This window comes from Macrotis lagotis, chromosome 4 (assembly GCF_037893015.1).
Source record: "Macrotis lagotis isolate mMagLag1 chromosome 4, bilby.v1.9.chrom.fasta, whole genome shotgun sequence".
NCBI lineage: Eukaryota > Metazoa > Chordata > Mammalia > Peramelemorphia > Peramelidae > Macrotis > Macrotis lagotis.
Window position 1 is genome coordinate 31515877 of NC_133661.1, and position 26902 is coordinate 31542778.

Consider the following 26902-nt stretch of genomic DNA (forward strand, 5'->3'; position numbering starts at 1 on the left):
CCAGATGGCCATTGGTTCCCTTCCAACTCTCAGATTCTGAGACTACCACAATTAGAGGGGATGGGACCATTTGAAGACCCATGATTAAACCAATGATTGGAGCAATTAGATGGTGCAGTGAATAGAGCATCAGCCCTGGAATCAGGAGGACCTGAGTTCAAATCAAGCCCCAGACACTTAATATTTACTTAGCTATGTGATCTTGGGCAAGTCATTTATCCTCTCTGCCTTGTCAAAAAATGATCAATGATTAGTGTCCAAGTAAGGGACCCTTCTGTGGAAAAAAGGTACCCACAATTGGAGAATTAATCAAAAAGCATTTATTAAATTCCTACTTATATGACTCTATGTTAGGCAATGAATACATAAGCACAATAAATGAAACCATTCCTACTAGTACCGAATGAACATTTTAATGAAGTATATAATAAATTAGAAGTCAAGCTCAATCAAACCAGAGTGTATCAGAATTCATCCCCAGAGCTTCTATTACTAACCTATGACCTCAGGCAAATCAATCGACCCCTTGAGCTGGGGCTTACATAGGCTTTCTGAGCAGGCTTACATAGGCTCATGAATTTAGAACTTGAAGGGGGTTTTGAGGTCATCTAGTCCAATTTCATTTGACAATTGAGGAAACTGAGCCCTAGAAAGGGGAGGTAGTTCATCCAAGATCATACAGGCAAATCATGGCAGAGCTTGGATTCAAACCTAGGACCTCTGACTCTAAAAGTACTATATATATATATATATATATATATATATATATATATATATATATATATCTATATATGTTCTTCCTCTCCAGAATTATTAGATTTACCTTGCTATCTGGTCAAGATAATTGAGGTCAAGGTCATTTTAGGATGAGGGCCCTGGTTGGACTTGACTGACAACTTTGTAGCTTGTTTTGATGTTCCAAATACCTCCATTCAATGGAGCTCTTCCAGGTGGGAACTCATTGACTTCTCTGGCACCCAAGACTCAAGGGAGGAAGGAGATTCCAGTAAACTCTTTAGAATGGATCTCCCCTAAGGATAAAGAGTCCTAGACTGGATAACCAGAATAGAGCCATGGATTCAGGGTAAAGGACATATGCTCATTCCCTTTCCTGGTTCCCATTAATGCTCATGTCTTCTCTCTGGGATTCCCCATTAGAATTTGAGTTCCTTGAAGACAGGGACTGTGGATGCCTTTCTTTGTAATGCCTAACCTTAGCATAGTGCTAGGCATTTAATAAATGTTTGTTGACTGACTGTGACCTGGGACAAGACACTTCCACTCTCTAGGCCTTAGTTTCCTCATTTGTCAAAGGAGGGAGTAGGCCTAGTTGGCCCCAGAGTACCTTTCCTTCCTGCTCTCAAGGCTAAACATTAAAAGTCAATGTCCATCTAATCTCTAGATATGCCAAATTTCAATTTGAATGATGATACCTCTCTTCCAAAGGTCCATAGGGGTAAGATCTGCTGACAGGGTAAGAGGAGAGTCAGGGACCAGACCAGCGTCTTAACATTTTCCTTGGGACATTGGTCCTGATTAGAGTTCCACCCTTCCTCTCTGATAAATGGTCCCAGACCCAAGAAGAGGAAAGAAGAGAGACAAGGCAAATGGGGAGGTCCCAGGGGACAGATAACCCTTCTGCCAAATGATTTTCTCATTTCCCTGAGAGCAGAGGGGCAGCAAAAAGACCTCCTTAAACTTTTTAGCTGGCTAGACTCTCTAGTCTTGAGAGGTGTTCCCTGCTGACAGAGCAACCACCATCTTTTTACAAATGGTAAATAGCTATATAGCAGAAATAGCATCCAGGAAAGGAGATTGGGCATGTTTCTTGGAATCTCCTGCTCCTGACCTTTTGTCAAGCCCTTTCCAGTGTTGAGATTAATCTCTGGCCAGGCAGAACGGAGAGCAGCTAAAAGTTTACACAAATGTTTCTAAGGGCCAAACTGAACTGTTTCCAGGTTTTCTCCTCAAGAGCTATTCTTAGCCCCACTTGTCCCCAGGAGAAACCTGAATAGATGAGGGAGGGCCCTTTGATTTATGAATGGATTTCCCTTCCTTCCCCAACCTTTGGGAAGCCTGCCATGAGAAGGTCCTACAGTTCCTCTCTGGCCTCTGCTTCAGCTCTGGACAGTGCGCTGGGTGGAGTGGATTGACTGGGTAGTTGCTAAATATTGACTTATTGAAAGAGGTCATTTAGCCAAGTATCTCCCCGTATGTAGAAGAATCCATAGGATTATAGGATTTTGATCAGGAAAGGACCGTAAAGTCAGGTGAAGCTTAGAGTTAAAGGGGAGAGTCACTGGTCTCTTTCTTAATCTGAAAGGATTCAGGTCTACTTCCATCCTTGGGTCTAGGATCTTACCTAGGACCTGCTGCTCTAAGGAATTATCAGACATTTTCTAAGAAATCAGATTACTAGATGGGTATCTTTCTGAGTTAGGACAGAAATTCCTAGACCAGAGACAAGGACTCTAGGTTGACAAATAGCTGGGTCCAGAATCAAATAGAAAGACTCCTGGAGTCAAGAAACCCAGGTTTCAACCTTGGCTTACTTCCTATGTGACCAGGGGCGAGTCTCTTACTTCCCTCATTTGGGAGAGGTAGATTGAATTATCTAAGGTCTCTTTCAGCTCTAATGATTCATGGATACTTGAGATGATGCTGAACCCCATTTGGGAAACCACAAAGCACTTTCAGTGACCCCAAGCTTCTTGCAACAACCCATCTTGTGAACACCACTCTTCTTTCAGAGTGCCATCTGTCTAAGAAGTTTGAAATTACTACTGACTGGTAAATAGTTTCTTCCCACTGATGACTTGCACATGAGAAAGAACATAAAAGGCTTCATTAAGGCCTGAAGAAGGAGGTGGGGCTGTTGGGCAGTGAGAGTGAAGGGTAACAGATGGACAGCACCAGGATGGATGTGATATTAAAAAAAACTAAGGACTCCATCACATTGAGTCAATACTTATAAAAATGAAAGAACCAGATTCAACTAGAGGATGGATTCTGATCTCCTCTGCTGAAGGAAGAAGCACTGCCAAGGTCCCAGCAACCTGTGAGCTTCATGGTAAATAATTAGGCTACAAAGTCAATGCAAAAGACCTTTGAGGAGGGAAGGCTAGTGACTTTGCTATGGACTATAGACTATGTCTCACTGAGTTTGTTTCCTTATTTTATTTACATGGTAAGATTGCAAGTCAGCAAGTCAACATCCATGGTGTTCCCCCCCCCCAAGATCAACCCAATGTCATCACTCAAATTGACATTGGTAAAAAGAAGTTGGGAGGGTAGTAAACTTATTTTAAAATGACCTTAGAATTGCTCTCCCTTTGGATCCAGAGAGTTGTCTCTACTCCCAACCCCAGGCTGAAAGGGGTGCCATGAGTGTCTGGTGCCAAAGGTTTTGAGATAAGCTTGATTGTTCACATGTCAAAGCCACAGCACCATGGAGTTACATTAGGGAATTCCATCATCAATTAATGATAGACAGGTTATATAAGTCAAGGATCTCAGGATGCAAAGGATCTCCTATACATCAGAAGATCTGTAGCAATACTTTATGTATTGGCAAAGAACCAAAACAAAGTAACTTGCCATGAAATGAGGATTGTCTAAACAAGTTAATGTAATTGAATTTAGCTACACCATAAGTAAGGAATATGACTAGTACAGAGAGGAAATGGAAGACGTAATCTGATGCAGAGTAAGGGGGACAGCATGGAAAGGTTACTGTTTCTGGAGTTGATGCCTAGCTTCTAATTAAATCATTGACACTTGAGTGACCTTGAGCCAGTCACTTAATCTTATTGGGCCTCACTTTCCTCATCTGTATGGATTGGACCCAATGGTCTCCAAAGTTTCTTCCAGCTTTAGATCTATAATCCTAAGCAGAACCAAGAAAGCAATATGCTCAATGATTACAAATGAATAAATGAAACAAACAAACCAAAAAACAAATTAAACATTAATTATAAACAACAAGCTTGGTCCCAAAGAAGAGCTGAGACAATTCCCCTCCCTCCCTTCACTGAAGAAATGAAGGAAAGAGTGTGGGAAATTGCAGAGGGTAGATTCAGTGGGTGTGTTTAATTAAACTGGTTTTTTCCCCAACTTTCTTTTTTATCCTTTGTTACAAGGGATGGTTCTTTGGGTAGGAGCAAAGAGAGAAATACTTTTGGAAATCGAAGATGATATAAAAAAAATAACACCCCACCTGCTTTCATGAACAAATGTTGTAAACTGGGACAGCTGGGCATCCCAGGAATTAACATCACTCTCCTTCTCTGGTCTTAAGAGAAGAGAGTCTCAAGATCTGGTCCCCAGTCCCCAAATCCCATGTAGTGTTTCCTTCTTATTCTCCTAGGCTAAGGTGGAAGATAAGGAGTGGGAAGAATGATAATTCTCAAGATACTCAGCTGTCCCATTTCCCAACATTTGTGGTTGAGATTTTTAGCAGGTGGAGTCTTGCAAATATAAATACATGTGGGTTTTTTCTGAAATCATTCATTTTTTCTCCTACTGAAGTTCTCCAAATGCTTCCTTGTGGTATGGTAACAACTCCAAACTCTCAAAGGTATGAGAATCTTGTGTGTCCTACCAAGCTGGAAAGATGGCAGACAGTATGTGTTATCTAAAGACTTAACCTGGAGAAGGTGGAGGAGCTCATCAGTTGGTTAGCTACCAATGTGTGGCTTTTTTTCTCAGCTACAAATCTCAGAGACTATATATCCAATTATGGTGGGACTGTGCTAGCCCTCCATCCATTCATCTATGAACAGCACATGTCAATGAAATTACAGGGCATTGAACCATAAAAATATGACTGCTTCAAAGGACCTAATATGGTCAGCATGGCAGCTTCCTTGGTCAGTGCAGGATGCCACCCTCTCCCCACTTTAGTATTTTTATGACATTCCGGGATTGAAAAGATATGCATTCCTTAATATTCAAGTTTCAGGTGATGAGGCTCCCTGCTCTTAATCCACTTTCCTTGGTCAATGGATTTATAATCCCTAATCCAATTCTTAGTATTTTTTCAGAGTGTTAGGAACACCTATGGGTGGAACAGGCCTCAAGGCAAGGAAGATCTGGGTTCAAGTTCTGCCTCTGTAGATACATCCTGACTGTGTGACCTTGAACCAGTTATTTTCCCCCTCTCTGTTTTAGGCAACACTATAAGACTGGTTCATTTTATATCATTTTACATCAACTTTCCCCTTTTACAGAGAAGGAAACTGAGAATGAGGAAATGACCTACCAATGGTTGGTCACAGATCTAGCCAAGATTCAAACTTGGTTCCCAATTGAGTCCTCTTTTCTTCTTACTACTTTACTTTTCATAAGGCCAACCTGAGTGCTAGGAAATCCCCTGGAATCCATCACCATCTCCTACCCCACCAAAATTTAAAATGTAGACACTTGTCAACTGAGGGCAAGACCATAGGTTCATGTGCAGGGCATGCTGGGTAGTCCCTGACACATAATAATGTTTCAATATAAATTTTTTTCTGCCTCATATTTTCCATCTCATTTTAAAAAATTATATTTTAAAAATAAAATTAAGATGCTAATTTAAAATTAAATATAGTTAAATTTTCATTTATTCCAATGAATAAAAATAATAGAATTTATGATAAATATTTGCATTTAATAAAAACCCTAAGGAAAAATGCTATGCATGCCATTGGATAGGATTGTGTCTTATCTGAACTTTTTATCAGTCAGGTTATTCATTCAGTTTGCTGAATGAATAAATTTCAGATGAATTCCTCCAGCTTTTCTCTCTCTGTACCTATGCTCCAGGTTCCATAACTCTCCTTTTCCTTTCTATCATTCAAAGAGAATGTGTAGTCCAGAAAACAGCAAGATATAGGGGAGTCAATGAACCTGAGTTCAAATCCAGCCTCAGATACTTACTGCTGTGTGATGCTGGGCAAGTCTCTTTCCTTTTCTGGGTCCCAATTTCCTCAACTATATAATGAGAGAATTCAACTGGATGATCCCAGGGTCTATTCCAACTCTAGCACCCAAAGTTATTTCTGGAAGAAGAAAAGGGGGCATGGAGCCATTTGGTATCTGAATCATCATCTGCCAATCTTGCTCACTTTTTGATTATTCTTTTTTTGTCTCCTTTCCAGGGTCAGCCAGGCACAAGAGGCTTTCCTGGTTTTCCGGTGAGTGGGATGGTTTATATAAATGTCCATCAGCCCAGCCTCATTGCACTGAGTTATCAGTTTTTATTGGCATTCCCATCTGAAGTGGTTCTTTCATGGAAGTTTGTAGCTCAGAGCTAGGACCTCTCCTAGTGGGAGAGAGAGAGAGAGAGAGAGAGAGAGAGAGAGAGAGAGAGAGAGAGAGAGAGAGAGAATGGGCAAAGCAAGCAAGCTCTCTGGTTCTGCTGAAGAAGTTGGCCAAGGCCAGGTGGACACCGTAATTTTCATTGTTGTTTCCGTCGTGTCCAATTCATGACTCTATTTGGGGTTTTCTTGGCACGATCACTAGAGTGGTCATTTTTAAGATGAGTTAAATGACTTGCCAGGGTCACACAACTAGTAAGTGACTTGTCTGAGTCTGGATTTGAACTCAGGAAGGTGAGTCTTCCTTACTTTCGACTCAGCACTCTATACACTATGGTGCCACACTGTAGAAAGGTTTACCCTGGAGGGAAGGGCCTTTGACCCAGCTTGGATGCAGAGAACAGAAATAGTAATAGTTCTTGTTTATTTATTATCCCATTTGATTCTCACCACAGTTCTGAGTGATAGGTGCTACTGTTATTCCCATTTTATAGGTAATAAAACTGAGGCAGACATTCCCAGGGTTACACAATTATTAAATATCTAAAGTTTTATTTGAACTCAGTTCTTGACTGCAGGACTCTAACCAGATGCAAGACCTAAGGTATGAGCAAGATCTCAGAAGTATTGTCTTCCATTACCCTTAGGGAAGCAGCATGCCTGGAGAAAAGGTTTTGGAGTTTTGTAGGTGAATTTGAATCCTTCCTCTGTTGCGTGCTAGCTGTATGACCCTGGACAAGTCACTTAATCTCTGTCTACCTCCATTTCCTCACCTGTAAAATGAGAGGTGTAGACCACATGGCCTCCAAAATCTCTTCCAGCTCTATCTCCATGATCCCAAGACCCTCCAACAAGTTTCTTAGTTGCCCAATTTCCTCCTATGTAAAGTGAGCAGGAGGGGGCCCTGGATAATCACTGAGGCTTTCTACCCTGAGCTTTGTGGTCCAAATGATGCTCTGATTCTGACTGGTTTATACTCTGGCAGATAAAAGTGGACCCCAAACCAGGGCCAATACAAACGCTAACCTCCAGTCCTGCCTACATGATGAGGGCTCTAGGGATGAGGATGCCTATAGGCCCATAGCCTTGCAAAGGAATCCACAGCTGAAGGACCAGCTTCCACATTGAGTCTCAAGAGGGGGAAGAAAGATCCTGGGAGTTTTTCAGGGGCTTCTGAATTTAGACCTGGACCACAGAAGTCATTGAATTAAACCTCTTCATTTTACAACTGAGGAAACTGAGGTAAAAAGGAAGTCAGGTGACATGCCTGCATTTACTCACTCCAAATTCAGGGTTCACTTCATTGGGCCATTTTTGAATCATGGAATCTTTCCCAAGATGTATCTCTCTTATTTCTTGTCCCTCTTTTCAAGGACTGAGTGGATGAGGCAAGGTTCTCTGGGAAAGAGAAGATAATGAGGTTTCGAGATATATAGTCTATCATAAACATATTGATCCTTTTGTCTTTCTCTGTTTCAGGGTCCCATTGGCTTAGATGGCAAACAGGTGGGTGGCTACGTTTTCCTTATCCTCTTCACCCTTCTCTCTGGTACCAGATCTCTCACACTTAAGTCTCTTGGTCCAATCCAGAGATTCTTGACTTCCCTGGAGGATCTCTAGAATAAACTAAAGAAACAAAAAGTATGGTTCCCTTCAAGGACCTAGAAAAGTAACTCTATCCTAGAAAAGGAGAAGGGAAGAAGCTTGGAAGACATTTGGGAGCTGATCCCAGCAGCCAAGGTCATCTCTGCAGAGATGTTTCACAAGTGCACATCTGAGGGCAAGAGGCCTGAAGACAGAGACTTGCCAAAGGGACGAGTGAAGGGAAAGGGGGAAAGAGAGGGAGACGCAGCAGGGCTGGGGTCAGGCATGGACACAGGAAGGCAGCAGGTGGGGGAAGAAAGAAGGAATCACACACCTGAGGGCCAACAAGATGGGGGAGTCACACATCCATTCAAGCCATGATCTTCCCCCTCCACTCTCATCATCCCATCATCCTCATCCTTCATTAAGAATAATGAACATTCCTGAAGTATTTTAAGGTTTCCTAAAGCATTCTCCCCACAAAACTCTGTAATATGGGTGGTGCCGGTATCATTGACCCTATTTTATAGATAAGGAAAATGAGACCCACCAAGTCAGGAAAGGAACCTGTCCATAGCTAAGATTTAAAATTCAATCTCTGGATCCAGCCTGGTAAAGCAGAAGACATGCCCAACTTGACATTAGAAGACTTGATTTCAGATCTCAATTCTGACTCTTACAGTGTAAAGACAAGAATTTATTAAGTACCCACTGTATACAGGAAACTATGTTGGACACCAGAGATAGAGATGAAAGGAGAATAGAAACTGCCCTCAAAGAGTTTATAGTCTTGTAGGGGAAACAACATGTGCAGATATGGAAAAAGGGACAGTGATCGCACCTGGGATTTCACTGGTTTAGGAGAACTCCCTGTGAGGAAACTCCCTTTCCTGGAGCAGATAGGAAGGAAGGAAGGAAGGAAGGAAGGAAGGAAGGAAGGAAGGGAGGAAGGGAGGGAGGGAGGAAGGGAGGAAGGAAGGGAGGGAGGGAGGGAGGGAGGAAGGAAGGAAGGAAGGAAGGAAGGAAGGAAGGAAGGAAGGGAGGAAGGAAGGAAGGAGGGAGAGAGGAAGGAAGGAAGGAAGGAGGAAGAAGGGAGGAAGAAGGAAGGAAGGGAGGAAGGAAGTAAGAAGGGAGGAAGAAGGGAAGAAGGGGAGAAGGGAGGGAGGGGAGGGAAGAAGGTAGAGAGGTGGGGCAGGCTTCTGGGTTGGAAATCATCCTGTCTTGCCCTCACTGTCTTCTCTTTCAGGGCTACCCTGGACCGAAGGGGGAGATGGTAAGACCTTACAGCAAAGAATGGAGGGGTGAGGTATTCTTTCTGGGTCATAGCTGAGACAGTGGAAAAACAATGACTTCTCCCATTTGAAAGATCCTAAGCAGGAAAGTCAGACTGCTAGTGCCTGAGTCTGGGGGAGGGCCAGCAGGGGAGGAGCCGCCCTGGCAGCCGGTGGGCTCTCCTCCTTAGGATTCACCCTCTGGAGCAGAGGGGAGCACATTGGGCCTCAGGTCAGGAGATGTGGGTTTGGATCCTGGCTCTGCTGGCCAGAAGCTGGGAGAGATCCTGGGCAAGTGACAGGACTTGATGCCAGAAGGGTTCTCAGACACCTGCTCTTATTGAACAGATAGGGAAACTGAGACTTGGCAGAAGATGAGGGAATTGTCCAAGGTCACTGAGGTAGCAAGTACAAGAGCTAGCATTTGTCCCTGAGTCCTTTGACCAAGACCTCTGTGTCTTTTACCCCAACCCCACTGCCTATCATGTACCAGACCTCTCTGAGCCTCCAGTTCCTCATCTGTACCATGGAGACATTTGTAGTCCCTGCCTCACAGGGTCAATCTAAGGAATGAAAAGTCCCACACCTGAAAACACTCTGGTTCATGTTCCCTCTGTATGTCTGTGTGTGTCTCTGTATGTGCATGTGTCTCTGTGTGCTTGTGTGTGTCTGTGTGTCTGTATGTTTCTGTGTGTATATGTCATTGTAGGTCTGTGTGTCTCTGTGTGTATCTATGTATTTGTGTATCTGTGTATGTCTATGTATGTCTATGTGTATGTATGTGTGAATTTGTGTATGTATCTGTGTGTGCCTGTGTGTGTCTCTGTGTGTGTATGTGTCTGTATGTCTGTATGTCTCTGTGTGTATGTGTCTTTGTAGGTCTGTGTGTGTCTGTGTTTGTGTCTGTGTGTGTATCTATGTGTGTGTGTGTGCTTGTGTGTGTCAGTCTGTGTTTGTGTATGTCTGTGTGAGTCTGTGTATGCTTGTGTGCCTGTGTGTCTGTGTCTGTGTCTGTCTGTGTCTGTGTACATCTATGAGTGTGTGTGTGTGTGTGTGTGTGTGAGTGTGTGTGTGTGTGTGTTTGTTCTTCAGGAATCTGGTACATGCTTGGCTCACCAGCCCTGCTGGGTCGGGAAATGTTCCCCTAGGCCAAAGTCTGGCAAGCTGTCTTGTGAAACAGGAGCAGGGGCTGAGAGGACAATTCCCAGCAGATGGACCGAGGCTGGGTGCAGGAGGGAACCATGCTTCAGCTTCCACCTCTGGGCCTGGGCATTGTCCCTATTGCAAGGGGCCTGGTGTCGCTTCAGCCACCCAAAGGAGAAGCCAGCCTTCTGGCTGGCCCCTTGGCGGCTGCCTCCTGGCTCTTGGTTCCAAAGGCCAGAGAGCTGTTGGAGGATGGACAGCCAGATCTTCCCAGACAAGGCAGCAGGCCTTCCGCCCTGGACAGAAAACCAGATGGGGAAGTTCTAGTCAGGGTTCCCTGCTGTTTGTAGAACACGCTGCCTAGACAGGCTCTGGGGAAGAGAGGACAGCTTAGATAAAACACAACCTCTGTGCTCTCTCCTGATCTGGAGGGTTAATCTGGACCTCAGATGAGAAATCCCTGCCTTTGTGGAGTCCACAGTCCAGTAGGGGAAAATATCACATACATATAATACACAGTATTTCCAGAGAATTTCATTAGAAAGACTTAAATCAAGGTGATGTTCCACAGGTGAGTCAAAGATCTAGAATCACCTCCGGCAGGTACCTTAGAGGTCTTCTGATCCAAACCTCTCATTTGACAGATGGGGAAATTGAGGCCCAGAGAGGAAATTACAGAGATACATGGACAAGCCAGGATTCCAACTCTAGCTTTTCCTGACATGGAAAGTTGGGATTAACATCCCATTCATAGAGTCATAGAAAATTTAGGAGCTGGAAGGGAGGTGAACCAACTGCCTAACATTAAGGTCATTGAAGCCTGGAGAGAGACCATAACATGGTCAAGATCACAAGCTGAGCAGGCTTCCGAGCTTCCACATTTACCTTTGAATCCCAGGGAGGATCACGGGACCATGGGATCATCAATATGGAGCTCATATTGGCTCCACCCTCTTCATTTTTCAGATGAGGAAACTGAGGTCTATAAAGATGAAGTGGTTTGCTCCCATTTCCTTGCCATTAGCATCTCTTGTTCTTCCCCCTCCCTCTCTCTCTAGTCTTGGGCCACCGTTGTTTTGTAATGCTGGCTGCACTAGCTACATGAGCTTGCACAAGTTTCTCTCCCTCTCTGGACCTCAGTTTTCTCTTCTATAAAATGGAGGTAATGCTTGGATGATTTACTCTATTGGGCTGTGGTTAGCTCAGCCTTTGTCTTTATGAGGATGGAAAGTTCCTCCTTAGGACCAAGTCTTTCTTCCATGAACCATCCATCTTCAATGCAGGCCTTCCACTGTCGGGGTTTACCTCAGGGCCTATGAAAGTCAACCGAAAGGAAAGAAGGGATAGAGGAGCCCTTCTCCCACTCCCCCACCCTGACCAGCCAAAGTGTGTTTTTCATATCCCCTCTTTCCTCATCACTGTCTATCAGACCTCAACACCACCGGCCTTTGTTTGACTTGGCTTAACAGTTAGGAACTATTCATTCACCTTCACTATCTAAAGTAATTCCCTTGCCCTGTTTATCATCTGTCTGACACCTTGCAACCTCTGGTGTCTTTCAGAGACTCTTTCACTTACTTTTCTATTTTTCATCTCTTTTCCACATTCTTTTTCTTTTTTCTTTATTACCATCATTATTTAGGTTTGTCTTTCTCTGCTGAAGGACTCCTTCTTTCTCATGATGCCTCCCAGAGGCAGCTGGGGAGAATGGGGCAGTTTGGGGAACATAACAAACTCTGCCTTCCTGTCTTCAGGAAGAGATTGGAGTAGAGAATATCTCCCTGCCACCACCACCCCAATCTTAGGTCACCTGTTCCAGCAGAATGACCAGTCCTAGCCTCAACCCCTGAGTTCCTGTCTTCTTATCTAGGTTGGACCACCACTAGGGAAAGTCAACTTCCCCTCTTTCTCTTGAAAGTGGAACAAACTCTTAAGTATCCAAGTGATTGTTCCATCCCATGCAGCCCAGCAGAGTCCTGCCAGGTTTCACTCTCAGCTCCTGAGTGAGATGCTCCCTCAGTCCAGAGCCCAGCACTATCCCATGCTTCTGATGATGCTTGGGCCCTTCCATGCTTCCCTTTTCCTACCAAGTCCCATCATTTCTCTTGGGCTACCCATGAGAGAGAATATGACGTGGGAGAAAGACTGTGGGTTTGGAAGTCACATGATGTCAGTTTGAATTCTGACTCCAATATAGTCCCTTCCTCTCTCTGGCCTTCCCCTATTCTGAAAAGATGGACACAGTCATCTTGGTTCTCCCCTCACAGGGAGGCCTCATGAACAAACTATTTTGTGTGAACCTTAAAGAATGCAAAGACATTATTTTATTTGGTCCCTACAACAATCTGTAAGGTTATTAATATTATATTATTATTATATTATTATTATTAATATTATTATATTATTATCATCCTCATTTACAGATGAGGAAACTGAGTCTCACAGAAGATAAATGACTTCCCCATTAGTCAGTTAATAAGTAGGGGAATGTGGTCACAGACAAGTCAATTAATCTCTCTAGATCTCTATGTCCTCACCTGTAAAATGGGGGTATGTCTGTGATGCCCATCCTTGGAAGGTAGCTGGGAGATTCAGATATATGCACACACACACACACACACACACACACACACACACACACACACATCTGTGGAGAGAGAGAGTTTTGTAAAGCATTATATAAATATTAACTATGATCATGCTTAGGAAAGAGCTATCAGGATTCCTCCTTGGGGGACTGTTCCAAGTCTTCTCGGTCTTCTCTTGTTCTAAAGAGCTTCTTCTATCAGTGGAATGTATTCTCATAGACTTAGAGTTGGAAGGGATTTTGGAGGCCATCACATCCCACTTTCATTTTACAGATGAGGAAACCAAGGCACAGAGAAGTTAGTAGATTTGCCCAGAATCATATAGCTAATAAGTGTCTGAGGCTGAATTCAAATCCACTTCTCCTTGAAGACATGAATTATTTCATTGTGTTCTTGTATCCTGGCAAATGACCTACCACGTAATAGGCTTTTGATAAATGCTCATCAACTGAATGACATTGTTCAACCTAGTTACTATACCATGGTGGCACCACACTGCCTTCCTTGGAAGGCTGGGATCAGGAGAAAAGTGGAACAAAGTCTTTCCTCCACTCTACCTGGATGCTCTTAATTAAGAGAGGGAGGGGGCACTCCATCTGTTTACCAAAGGCAAAGAAATAATTTAAGCCTTTCTCTATTTATTTCCATCTTTTCCCCCTCTTCCCACTCCTAAGTGAGAGAATTATCTCTAACTTAATTATAATTATTATATTAATTATAATGTAATATAATGCTATAATTCTAAATTGTATTTAATATAATAACTGGTCTAATAATATTATATTAAATACAACATTATATATTATGCTTATATAACATTGTAAAATTAATGTAATCCTTTTTAACATTATGATCACTATATTAAGAACAACATGATAGAATATAATTATAATAGCAAAATACAAAATAGCATTAATATTGTCCTTTAACACATGTGATCTCATGTGATTCTCACAACAACTCTGAAATAGGTGCCATTAACAATCCCATTTTTACAAATGAGGAAACCAAGACTGAAAGCTGTAGCCCAGGATCGCTTGGGTAAAATGTCTGAGCAAGATTAGAACTCGTGTTGTTCCGACTTCAGGTCCAGTCACCAGCTACCTAGGTTCAGCAATGTCTGTGCCAATGAGAACTTTGGGATGCTGTTGGTTTCCTTTTGAATTCTTGACTTTGTCTCAGCTAAGTCGTTGTGTTTCCTTCTCTTCACAGGGTCTATCAGGTCCCAAGGGACAACCGGTAAGTCCTCAGATGGGGTGCCCTTATCCGTTCCTAGCAGAAACAGCACTTTCCCCAACTCACTTTGATATAACCAGCAATTATTAAATACCAACGATTATTAAGTAACAACAATGTGCGAAATTCTGAAGCTAAAAAGAAAGGCAAAACTCCAGTTCCTGTCTTCAAGGAGCTCACGTCTAGTGGGGAGACATCCATGTTAATTAGTAGGTTCGTACCTATCTGGACAGAGTAGATAAAGGCTAATCTCAGGGGGGAGGGCAAGAACCAGGAAAGACCTGAAGAAAGAGTGATTGAAGCCAAGTATTGATGGAAGTCAGGGAGGTGAGGAGAGAACTTTCTTTATCCCAGACCTCAGTTCCTTACCTTTTTTTAAATTTATCTTTGTAGGGACCCCCAGGACAAAAAGGAGAAAAGGTACGTCTCACTGTGGATTTGTAGGATTTATTTTTAATGATATATGAAGCCTCCAAGAGATCAAGAGAAATAATGATTTCCTAGCACTGATTTTTTGGCAATGATATGGCATGGTATAGCCTAGTAGGGAAGGGCATCTAGATGGCACCTGGAATCAGGAAGACTCATCTAGCTGAGTTCAAATCCAGCCTCAGATACTGGCTACCTGGGCAAGTCACCTAACCCTGTTTCCCTCAGTTTCCTCTGTAGAAGAAAATGACCACTCCAGTGTCTCTGCCAAGAAACTCCAAAAAAAAAAAAGAGTCACAAAGAATCAGAAAAGACTGAAACTACAAAATTTTGGCATGAGCATTGTGGGGAAAGCCTTGAATCTAGAGTCACAGAACCAGAGAATTGTGAGAGACCTCAGTAGTCAATTGATCCAACCTGTACCCATTTGGGAATCCCTTCTTGCATATCCCCAAGAAGTGGTTCTCCTGACCTCTGCTCAAAGATCTCTGGTCTTAGGGTTCCTCTATTCCACCACCTCCCACAGCAACCGTTTCAAATAGAACAGCACCAGTCCTTAGAAAGGTTTTCCTTGCATTGAACGGAAATGTGTCTCTTGGCAACTTCCAATCATTGTTCCCAGTTCTGTCCCAAGGGGCCTAGCAGAATGAGGCTAATCCTTCTTCCACATGACAGTCATTCACATACTTGAAGACAGAAATTGCATCTCCTGTCAGGGTTCTCCCTTCCAGACTAAACAATCCCAGTATATTTAAAAGACAAGTTACACTTTCCCAGCCAATGTTTAAGAGTCAAGAGACATGGGTTCAAACTCTAGGTTTGCTATTTACTATCTGTTGGAACCTGGACAAGTAATTTCCCCTCTCTGGGGCTCATTTTCTGTATAAAACAGGAAGCAGATTGTATAATCTCCAATGTCCCTTCTACCTCTAACCCAAGATTAGGTGACATGTTTAGCCTGGAGGTAGATTGGGAGAGGAAGAGGGATTAGATTTGTCCTCTCTGATCCCAAAGAGTGGAAATCCAAACAAAATAACAGATTTAGTTGGACTCATAGAGCTGGAAAGAATCTTAGGGGCCACAGACTCCAACACCATCATTTTAAAGATGAGAAAACTGCAGAATAGAAAATTACCTGGCTGTCGGAGAATCGGACACCTGGGAAGTGGCTAAGGACAGATCCCACCTCCAAGGCCAGGGCTCATGTTACTAAATCACTGTGCTCAGGAATCACTGCCTACCATTGAAAACTGTCCAAAAATGAAAGGAGTTACAAGGGCCAAAGGATTCCTGCCAGATATAGCCTCAATCAATCAAATGGCCAGAGGACCCTCCCTACTCTGAGATTCTAATATTCTTTGAGCAAATCAGACTAGGTCCTCTGTGGCAATAGTGCCAGGCTTTCCTATGATGAGCCCACCATCTACTTTGAAGGTTACAGTGCTCACTCCATTTTCAGAAATGTTCAACCCTTCAAGACCCCATTGGGGGTTTTCCTGGCAGAGACACTGGAGTATTTTGTCATTTCCTTCTCCAGGTCACCTTGCAGATGAGAAAACTGAGACAAATAAAGTTAATGGACTTGCCCAAGGTCACACAACTAGTCAGTGTCTGAGGTCAGATTTGAACTCAGGAGGATGGGTCTTCCCAACTCCAGGCCCCAAGCTTCATCTACTGTGGCCCTAGATGTCTCCTCTGGCACAGTTGGTCCATTATCATTTATTACTATTATTAGCTAGACCAGATTTGGAATTAGCTACAAATGGGCCTGGCAGCTTCGGAGCTCCCCCAAAGCTTCTGCTCCTCAGGGTCATTCCTGTTTTTGACCTTCCTGGGATGTGACATTATCTTCCATTCACAGTCTCAGAAGAAAAAGAGCCAAAAGCCATCCCATCAGAAGGTGATCCTACCTGTATCCATCATACCTAGAGAGCTGCAAAGCACATTCCCCTTGCTGACCCCCCACAAGACAAGCAGTGAATGCATTTTACAAAGGACAAAAACTCAACATTATAAAATAACTCATCCCGGATAATACTGCTAGTCACATTTATTAAGTGCTTACTGTATACAGAGTAATGGAGATAAAAAGAGGCTTCTAAGGATCCATACTAGCAACATGTTGACTGGCAGATTGGAGAACCCTCAATGGAAATCACCAAGCTATGACTGTAAGACGACATTTTGACAATCATCTCTTGTTTCCCCTTCTTTTCCCAGGGTCAATGTGGTGACTATCCACACCGGGTAAGCAAATATCTCTTTTCTCTTTCTACGAACTGCCTACTTCCCCCAATGGGCTTCTCGAACCTGCATGTCTTGTCCTTTTGGTAACGTGAAGATGGATGTTCTTCCTTTTTTTCCCTACCAAACAATAGCTTCTTAAGATGGTTTGGGGGAATCAGAGAGTGGCTCAAAGTAAATCAAAGTAGATCTCGATTCTCTGCTTATGGGGTCTCTGGGCTCACCTTGTCTCACCTGCCCAGGAGTCTCAGACTCTTGATGGGGCCAGGCGTTGGATGGGGGCCATGCCCAGAGGCAGGAAGTACTGGAGGCATGCATAACTGTGTGTGGATGGTGGGATGACTTGTTTGGGCCTCTGTGCCCAAGGATTGGGCCTGCTTCCAGGGTTGACCACATGTTTCATGGCAAGTGCCTAAATGGATTCCAAAGCCATATATAAGCAGCTCTTTGGGGGGGGAGCCACACCTCCTCTTGCCGCTATTGCTGCAGATAATTGAAGGTTGGTTGTCCAAAAGACCAGGGGAGAGGTCCTCACTTCACCCCAGCTCTTGGACTGAAACCCAACTCCTAAGCAGAGCAAAAGATGGCAGGCTTGAGGCGGGGACAGTACCAGCCTTGTAGCCCCGTCCCTCCATGTCCCTGTCCCAGAGGCCTCTACATTCATAGCAAGACCCTTTGAGGTCATATATTTATGACTGAGGAGCAGGCTATACTTTGGAGAACCAAAGGGCAAGGATGCTTTGGTTGAGATTCAACAATCAGAAGCCAAGTGACATCTAGATGCAGAAAAATGATCACTTTTCATTTGGGGGAGGGGGAATTCACCTCACCTCTCTTCTGGCTACTCTCTATGAGGATAAAGGGAAGGGGAAAAGGAGGAAGAGAAAGAACTAGTTCATTCCTGAATACACACTGTGGACATTGGGAGAGATATATTTACACATACTGATGGGTAGCCAGACAGACTCCCAAGGCTAACAGTCCCACCCCTCCCCTATTGCCCTGACAAGTACAGACAGAGTGAGCTCTCTGTGGGCCTTAAGGAGGGTGTAGTTCACCCAGCTGCCCCTTGTTGCTCCTCCTTGCTCAGACCATCCAATGGGGAGATACCAGCATGAGCACCCACATCACTGAAGTCATGCTAGACCATACCAAAGAGGGTTTCATAGGCTTTCACTTGGCTTTTGCCAAACTAATCAACTTGGACCCCAGGACTAGTTGGAGCTCTGGAATGAAGACAACCTGCCAGGGGCATATGGATTGGGAAAGGGAGCTGGGTGGGGCAGGAGGGCTGGAGGGGGCTCCTGTTCCGGGCCTGATACAATAATAGAAGGCTATTTGGAACAATGGACTCAGAGGATTGTTATGAGGGAAAGGAGGAGGGAGGGGGAGGAAAGAGACTGACAGAAAGAGAAAGGAGAGAAGGAGAGAGAGACACAGACAGACAGACAGAGACAGAGAGACAGAGAATGAGAGAGAAGAAAAAATGAAAAAAGGAAAGGAAGGAAGGAAGGAAGGAAGGAAAGAAGGGAGGGAGGGTAAAGGAAAAAAAAGGAAAGGGATAAAGAAAGGAAGAAAGGAAGAGAAAGAAGGAAGGAAGAGGGTGGAGAGAAGAAAAGAACCAAGTACTTGTATCCCAGTCTCAAAGAAGGGCAGTTCTGTAAGCAGTGATCAGCCTCATGGAACAGCCTGTTTGGGGTCCCATGGAAGAGGAGCCCACCCTCCTCCTGTTGCTGCCAGAGATATTGTGGGGACGGGAAGCCTCCACCCACTAGAAAGTTGTTCTGTCTTCACTGTGGCTACAGCAACTAGTCTAACCCAATTCTCTCCCTCTTCCCAACACACATACATACATACATACATACATACCCAGGCATATACACACACAATATACATAATACACACACACACACACACTTTCCTGGCTGTTCAGTGGGTGACCTCATTCCCCACCATGACACTGTGAGTAGATAAGGGTCAAAGGGGGCAAAGTTTAGGAGCCCCCCCCCCCAGGGTTCTTTCAGGAACTTCATGGGACAGTGAGAGAAAAGGAGGATGTGAATGAGACGGGTTGGGACCCTCCAGGGCTGTGAGAGGGGAGGGACTGTTCTAGTGCTGGGTTTGCCGGGCTTGGACAACTCACTATCTACTCTGTCTCCGCTCTCCCTCCCGGCCCCCCAGGAAAACCTAAGCACCACCCTGGCAGCCCTGCGTTCCAACCAGATAATTACCCTGAAGGTTTGTGGGCTCTGAGGATGGTCTGTGGGGAGCCTGCTCTGCCGAGGAGCATTCCCGGGCAAAGCCCCCAATATTGTACATCCTGTGGCAATGGGAAGGGACTGTCTGGGGCCATGGTGCTGGAAGGGGATTCTTTCCGAGGGCAACAGTGAACCAATAGTATGCCCTTGCCCCCAACCAGGGCAATGCCCAAACCCCACCTTTCCCCCCTCCTTTTGTTTTCCTTTCCAAGTATGTCCATAGATACCCCTAGAGCATTTTTCCTACTATCATCATAATTTTTATTGATGTTAATCCCATTCTTCTTATCTTATATCTGATAAGTATTTTATTCTCCTCAGTATCTGGTATAGTGGATGGAAAGCTGGTCCTACAGCCTGGAGGCTGTGAGTTCTAATCCCCGCTCTGAAACATAGTGTCTGTGTGACTCTGGACAAATCACTTAACCTTAGGGCTCTAATCATTCAATATCCACAGTGCTAAGCATGGCTCTAGGCAAGTCTTGAAGCTGAGGTAAGATGTTGTTCTATATAGAAAGAGTTGCCTCTACATGAAATCACATTTCAAGGCCCTCTCCTATTTTATTTTTATCATTTTTACAGAACATCTTACATTATTATCATAGCCCTTTTATTTAATCCAGATTCAACATATTCAAACAACTGAGGATTCCAGAGAAATCTTTGGCCTATATTATGAAGACATCCCCCTGCCCCCAGCGCTAGAGTCAGGACCCCTCTGACCGTGGTACCACACCTTTCACGTGACCCAGACGCTGCCATCGTGACCAGGCCCAGGCCTGACCACCCACTCCTAACCTCAGCTTTGATTGATGTCTGTCAGGTTTTTCCCATTTTATTAAAAGAAGACCCTAAAGGTCACCTAGCACCATAGGGACTTAAAGCATCTATTTCCTTCCCCAAGGTTAGCTTGTGGTCCATGAGTCAGAGCCTCCATAGGCGGGTTAACCTCAGCCTGGTGTGATCTATGTAAAGCCCAAAGGAAGGACAGGCCACTGGCAGCACAATATTGGGCCACTGTGTTTGCCCCTCGGCAAGGCAGGCTCCTTGGCTCCAACAGGGCCACGTCAAATGGGCAGGGATGACTGAGGACAGAGGCGGGGAGATCAAGGGCAAACCTCTCGCTCAAAGCTAACCTCTCAGGCTAGGGACACCCCCCTGGAAGATTGGTCCTGGGGTAGGAATGAGCAGCATCTGGTGGTAAAAAGGGACCTAGAAATGAGCCCCTCTTTCCCCTGGCATTCTCCAATACCCCTAGAGATTAATGGGGCAAATGCTTAGAGACTCAACTGATCAATCTCTATTTGACTCAAAATGGACTGCCAAAGGGATAGGGTCAGCAGGATGGTTCAGGAATGGGCCACTTCAAGATGCCAACTTGTTGCTTCCACCTGAACAGAGATGACTTCAGAAGACGGGAAGCTACCCAAAAAAGTTTTAAGTTGGAGTCTGCCAGATCACAAACCCTATGAGGGCAAATCCAACTCATTCAATTCCCGGCCCCAAAGGTATAGAAAGACCCAGGGCCTTCCAAGAAAGGGTCATGGCGCTGAAGTATCTTCCATTGGCTGCTCCTTTCCCCTCTTTTGTTGAGATGCCCAGGCAGATGGTTCTCAGAGCTCTGAGGTTTGCCCTTTGGTCTCCACTGGCAAAAACTCCCCTTTGCCCATTGCCTCTTCTCCTGGGTCTCCCCCATGGTTCATCCTCATTAATCTTTCTTTCCTCTTTTCTCTCTCTTTTTCTGCCTTCTCCTGACCTGCCCTTCTGGGACTTTTGGCATCTTCCTGGTTCCTTGTGACTTTGGCCTCTGGCCTCTGGCCTCCTCAGCTGCTGCCTCTTCTCAATTCGGTGCGGCTAGCACCGCCCCCAGTCATAAAAAGACGCACCTTTCAGGTAGACCCCCTTCTCTTGATGCTCTCCATGACTTCTCACGGAAGGCTTCCAGGAGGGGGAGGCCAGTCAAACCCCAGAGCCCAACAAGGGCAGGGGGACAGATAACAAGAACTCCAAACTGGCAGAGGGTCAATTCTTCCATCAGACATTAGGCCAGTGATTCTGAACCCTTTTGGGGTCAGAGACCCCTTTGGCACTCTGGCCTGTCTCATCTTAACCTTTTAAAATAATTGAAGGAAATGCTAAATTTCAGTTGGAGATTAATGAAAATCAAGATGTCATGTTTTTCCATACAAGTTCATAGTCCCCTTGAAATCTCTCCATGGACCTCTTGGGAGTCTATGGAGCCCAGGTTAAGACCCTCTGGGTTGGGGGGGGAGCTTTTTCAGCTCTGAATCCTGTGATCAAATGGAGTCTGGTCATGACATGGTCCTATCCCTCTGACTCTCTGTTGAAAGGCAGAGCAGCTGGGTACTTTCAATGTTTAAAAAAACCAAAAATCTTAAACAAGGAAAATGATCTCCCAGGCTGCCAGAAGCCTTCACCCCCATTTAGGGTATGGAATGTTTGAAATTCTATGGTACTATAAGGTTCACAGAGCACTTTCCTTATAATAATTATTTGAGTAGGTATTATTCCTCCTTTTGCAGATGAGGAAACTGAGGTTCAGAACCACAGTCAAAGTTAATAAGGAGTATAACCAGTTGTCCTGATTCCAAGGCTTTTCCTGATTCCAAGGCTTTTCCTGATTCCAATGTTCTTTTCTTTTTAAAAAAAAAAATTGAAATGACTTTTACTTTTCATCTTTAATTCAATTCCCCCATTGAGAAAGCAAAAAATACAAAGTCTGCTAAAAATATGTATAGACAAGCAAAACAAATTCCCACATTAGTCACGTCCAAGAAAACCCCCAAAAACCCCACCTCAAACACCTCTGCCTCAAAGTGTTCTCTGTAGCCATCAGCTCTCTAGTTGGAGGTGGATAGCCTGTTCATCAGGAAGCCTCTGGAGCTATTGGGTTTCACTGTGTTGACCTGAGTTCCCAAGTTCTTTCATCATTGTTTGTCTTCTTCCCTTTGTGGTTATTAGTCCTCAAAATCACAGGTCACTTTGTAGGACCATGGATGGAGCATTTGTGGATTTGGGTCCAGGGAGGGAGTCTCAGTTGGGTCTTGGCTCAAATGCTTACTATCTGTCATCTTAGGCAAGGCCTTCCTCTGGGCCTCCAGGCCTCTGAAAATGAGGGATGGGCCCGATGACCTCTAAGGTCCCTGCCAGCTTTAAGCCTGTGACCCTCAGAGTTGGAAAGCATCAGTCCCAATGTGAGGATGCTTAGAGCAAGGGACAGGCAGGAAAACCAGTAGCCCACTATTCAGAGGGCTGGGAGCCTGCTAACCTAAATAAACATGAATCGCCGCAGTGCCGGGCAAAACCAAAACCAGAGCTCTGATCAATGACTAAAAATACTGAGGGACATCTGATGCATGTGTTACCTGACCCGGGGATGGGCCGGCCAAATCCTAGACAGCCTTTGGGCAGTCAGGGCTCTTAATCCAGGCATCATTAGATGGTGAAGAGGGATCTGGACTCCCAGACTGGCTTCAGAGCAGCACCGCACTTGGCCAGGCCCATCAACCCGGGTGCCTTGGTGTGTCAGGAAATCTCCCGGCTGCTTTCTTTCATAGGCTGGGGCTGTGGACCTTACCTCATGGCCTTCCAAAGCTGAACTGTCCCAGAGCCAACGAGGGAGGGGAGATGCTGAGAGGCCTAAGGCCTGAGGGCTGGCTCCCCCACTCCCTCCTCGCTGGACCTTGGGCAGGTCACTCCCTCCTCAGAGCCTTCCTTTTCTGATCTGTAAGATGGGGAAAATACTAATCTTTGCCCCACCTACCTTGTAAAATTCCTCAAAACGTTGAAGTCCATCTAAGGTTCTCCCAAGGGGAAAAATGACTTGTCCATGGTCTCATAGGAAACAGGTGACATTTAAATCCAGGCCTCTGATTCCAAAGCCCATTACACCTTCTCCTATACTAGATTTATCAAGGTCCTTGCTAAAGCATAGGGTTATGAACTTCCATTGTTTTTCCCAAGCCCTCTCTCACACTAGCTTTGTAACTTTGGGCAAGGAAGGCACTTGAACTCTCATCTTCTGGATCTTCGGATAGAACTGTTCTTATCAGTATGATGAGGGCTCAAAAGGCAGCCCAGTATGTCATATGATTCCTTATTAAAGGAAAGATATAGGAAAGGAAACAAAACACAGTCGCTACAGAGTCAGGACAACCTGGGTTTGAGTCCCACATTGGGTGGATGTCCTTGGGTAAGCAGACCAGTCAATTCGCCAAGTCTAGTATACAAAACGGTGGCTGAGCCCCACTGATAAAAGAAGGATCCTTTACAATGCATATAATTCCCTATGCTAATGAAATAATGAATCTAGTCCAAATATTAATAGAGACTTGCTTTTGAATGGTGTTTACAAAGTTTTTCCTTCTACATTCCTATAGTAAAGATGATGGTAGCCACTGCCATTTTTATATCACTTTAAGGTTGCAAAGCCCCTTACATACATTATCCCCTTGATCATCACGGCAATTCTGAGCATGTTATTCACATACCTATTTTACAGATGAGCAATCTAAAGTTCTTAGAGGGAGAGAGTACAGATACATTTGTCCCCATTTTATAGATGAGCAAATCAAGACCCAAAGATCTGAGGTCATTAGTTGAAGGACCCTAGACCTCAGATTCTAAATTCAGGACTTCACTTACTTTACCCAAGACAAGTATTTGGGTAAAGCTAGAACTGGTTCCAGAACCTAGGGTCCCTTATCATCAGCCCCCAGCTCTTGGCCCTAAACCAGACAGAGCTGGTATTTCATTTGGCTTCTTCTTCCAAGAACTAAGCTTGGATCATTTCTTCGGAGGTCATGGAGAAAGTATGTGAGCTAGCTACATGTCTGCCGGAGAGTGGCTTTCAATGCTCCATATAAGGGTACACTCCAAGTTCCAAGCTTGAAAGGGCTCGAATTCCCCCCTGCCCAGGCTCCCCAGTAACACACACACGCACACACACACACACACACACACACACACACATAGCCACACACACTGCGCTTGTCTTCCTTGGGAAGCACATAGGATGATCTTGCCAGCGAATCATAGCATCATAAAATCTCCAGCTCCAAAGGGGCTTTCAGGATCCTCTTGGATCAGTTGGGATATTTAGCCTAAAGAGGGAAAACTTGGAGGAGGGGGAGGATGGCATGGCCATATTCAGGCGGAATGACAATTTTTTCCACTTAGCCCCATGGGGCCAAACAGGGAGCAGTGATGAATTGATGGGGCTTCACTGAGATAGCATCTTCTTGAGATGAGGGCAAACTTCCTGACCAGTAGAACTGCTCTAAACCAGAACGGGCTGTCTTAAGAAGGTTGTGGAGGGGGGCAGCTAGGTGGCGTAGTGGATAAAGCACTGGCCTTGGAGTCAGGAGTACCTGGGTTCAAATCTGGTCTCAGACACTTAATAATTACCTAGCTGTGTGGACCTGGGCAAGCCACTTAACCCCGTTTGCCTTGCAGAAACCTCAAAAAAAAAAAAAAAAGGTTATGGAGGAATCAGAGCAAGAACATGTAATTTAGAGCCAGGAGACCCAAGTCAGGCACCTTCCCAGATAGTATAGGTGACTAGATGGTCCATGTAAAGAGCACTGGGCCTGGAATCAGGAAGAACCGAGTTCGAATCTGACCTCAGATAGATACTTCCTCTCTGTGGGACTCTGAATGAGTCATTCAGCCTCAGCTCTCTTATCTGTAAAATGGGTGTGATAGCAGCCCTTCCTCTCTGGTTTGTTGTGAGGATCAAATGAGAAAATTTTGTTACATACTTTTTAAATCTTAAAAAGTACTCTTTATTATTAGGAGATGTGGAACCACAGGCAACTAAGTGCCTTAATTTCTCTGCACCTCAGTTTCCTCCTCAGTAAAATCAGAATAATTGGAACTGCAACAGATCCTTAGGTAGAGCTTTGCAAAGTATTCTGGTCTTCCTCCTGGAAAAGGTTTTAAGGCCCCTTCAAAATGTGTGACCCATTGCAAGGGTTTTTAGTGGAAGCTGGATGGCCTCCCATTGAGAATTGTGATGGAGAGATTTCCTAAGATATGATCAGTGGGACTAATTGCCTTCTGAAGTCACTTCTCACTCTGAGATTCCATGTGAGATTCTCAGAGACCTAGAGAGATTCGATGCATCACCCAGGGTCACACAGGTAATAGGCTAAAGGTGAACTTGACCTCAACTTTCCCAATTCCAGACCCATCCACTCTTGGTCCTTTAATATGCTACTCCTCAATCCACCATCTTAGACTATCAAATAAGTGAAGGAGGAGGAATGACCAATTGGGAGAATGCTAGAGGAAAGGTGCTAGTCACACACACACACACACACACACACACACACACACACCCCTGACCAGGATCACCTTGAAGGTAAATCTATGAATATTGTGTCTACAAGTTGAAAGGGACCTCAGTCATCTAGATTTCATTTAGGAGGGACCTCAGATGGATCTCTAGACCATCAAGTCCAGCCCTGGACCAAAGCACTGAATCCCCTTGATAACATTCAGTTTTTGCTCAAGGACCTCTGGTGATGAGGAACTCAAAACTTTCCAACACAATCTGTTCCATTTGAGGCCAGTTAGAATTTGTTAGGAATTTTTCCCTTCTATTACTCCAAAAATCAGCTTCAGTATAACTTCCAATCATCAATCCTAGAGTCTTGCCCTACAGGAGAAGACGGAAGGCCAATTTAGGCCACTGAAACTTATTGTTTACTTCAGGAAAAAGATAATTGTCATAAGATTAAAAAAATGAAGTCAAGGTATTTGCCCACAAATTTAATTCAGAAAATGACATTGTCTGATGTGACATTAACAACTTTGTCTGGACCTCCCTGGGCAATCAAACTTCGCTCACTAGAACCAGTTGGGAAAAGGCCAGTCTGGGAGTGCCCCTGCCCATGTCCCATTTGGGGACCTGGTGTTCCTGGCTCTCTTCCTCTGACTACCATACTTCTTCCTGCATGTGACCACCAATATCACTATCCTCACCTCCTTCCTCACAATCATCACCATCACCTTCATCGTCCCCACTGGAGGGCTGAGGCTTCCCTGGGGTGCACGACACAATGGGGAGGGGGAGTCCTCATCTTCTAACTCCTTGTTTTCATGAACCTCAGGGTGAACAGGGACAAGCAGGCATCCAAGGCCCCCCTGGGCCACCTGGTCCCCCTGGACCTGCTGGGCCAATTGGACCTCTCGGTAATCCAGGAGAGCCAGGGCCTATGGGGCCACCTGTAAGTATGATCCTTTTCTCATCATTCTCATCTCATCATCCTTCTCTGTAACTTCTCACGTAGTCACCAGGCCCCCACTGCCAGTCCCTATTCCTCCTGCCTGGCAGAAAGAAACCTAAATGAGGACCAGTGAGATTGGGGGAACCTAAAGAAATCATCTGCCCTTTCACCTTTCAAATTATTAGCCTGAAGAAATGCCAGCATCATTCCACCCATTCATGGGTTTGATTAGGGGTCTTCCAAGGGTGACGGTAACATTAAGGCTAGGACTGACCAGAAACCAGGAATCCCATTTCACATTCTTCAGTTGGTCCCAGTCTCCAGGGCCAAGGGGCTACCTTGAAAATGATCTCTGGTCTTTTGGGTTTAGTTAGAAGTGGGCAACCACAACCCAGTGAGTCTCTAATATTCTTTCTATCTCTCTCTTGGATCACAGGGCAAAGCAGGAGAGCCAGGAAAGCCAGGCAAAGATGGAAAGGTAGGTTTCTATGCAGTTCTTTGAGGCCTCTCTGCCAATCGAATCTCGGATCAGTTGTCAGAGGTCACCGGAGCATGTGGAGAGAGCCCCTTAAATGAGCCAGAGAAGAGCAATAGGACACT

General features: G+C 44.7%; 1 protein-coding gene across 11 annotated transcripts in view; it reads left to right on the plus strand.

Moving 5' to 3' along the window:
- COL13A1 (collagen type XIII alpha 1 chain) overlaps window positions 1-26902 on the plus strand; it is a 115989-nt gene that overhangs the window by 17584 nt on the left and 71503 nt on the right. For 10 of the 11 annotated variants that reach the window (XM_074232442.1, XM_074232439.1, XM_074232438.1 and 7 more), the window contains 9 exons: window positions 6141-6176; window positions 7779-7805; window positions 9130-9156; window positions 14098-14124; window positions 14515-14541; window positions 16771-16797; window positions 20880-20945; window positions 26186-26302; window positions 26739-26780. In XM_074232442.1, coding sequence (XP_074088543.1) covers window positions 6141-6176; window positions 7779-7805; window positions 9130-9156; window positions 14098-14124; window positions 14515-14541; window positions 16771-16797; window positions 20880-20945; window positions 26186-26302; window positions 26739-26780 — 396 coding nt within the window. Of the gene's footprint in view, window positions 1-6140; window positions 6177-7778; window positions 7806-9129; window positions 9157-14097; window positions 14125-14514; window positions 14542-16770; window positions 16798-18975; window positions 19033-20879; window positions 20946-26185; window positions 26303-26738; window positions 26781-26902 lie in introns of all 11 variants that reach the window. The other variant, XM_074232433.1, reaches the window with a different exon arrangement.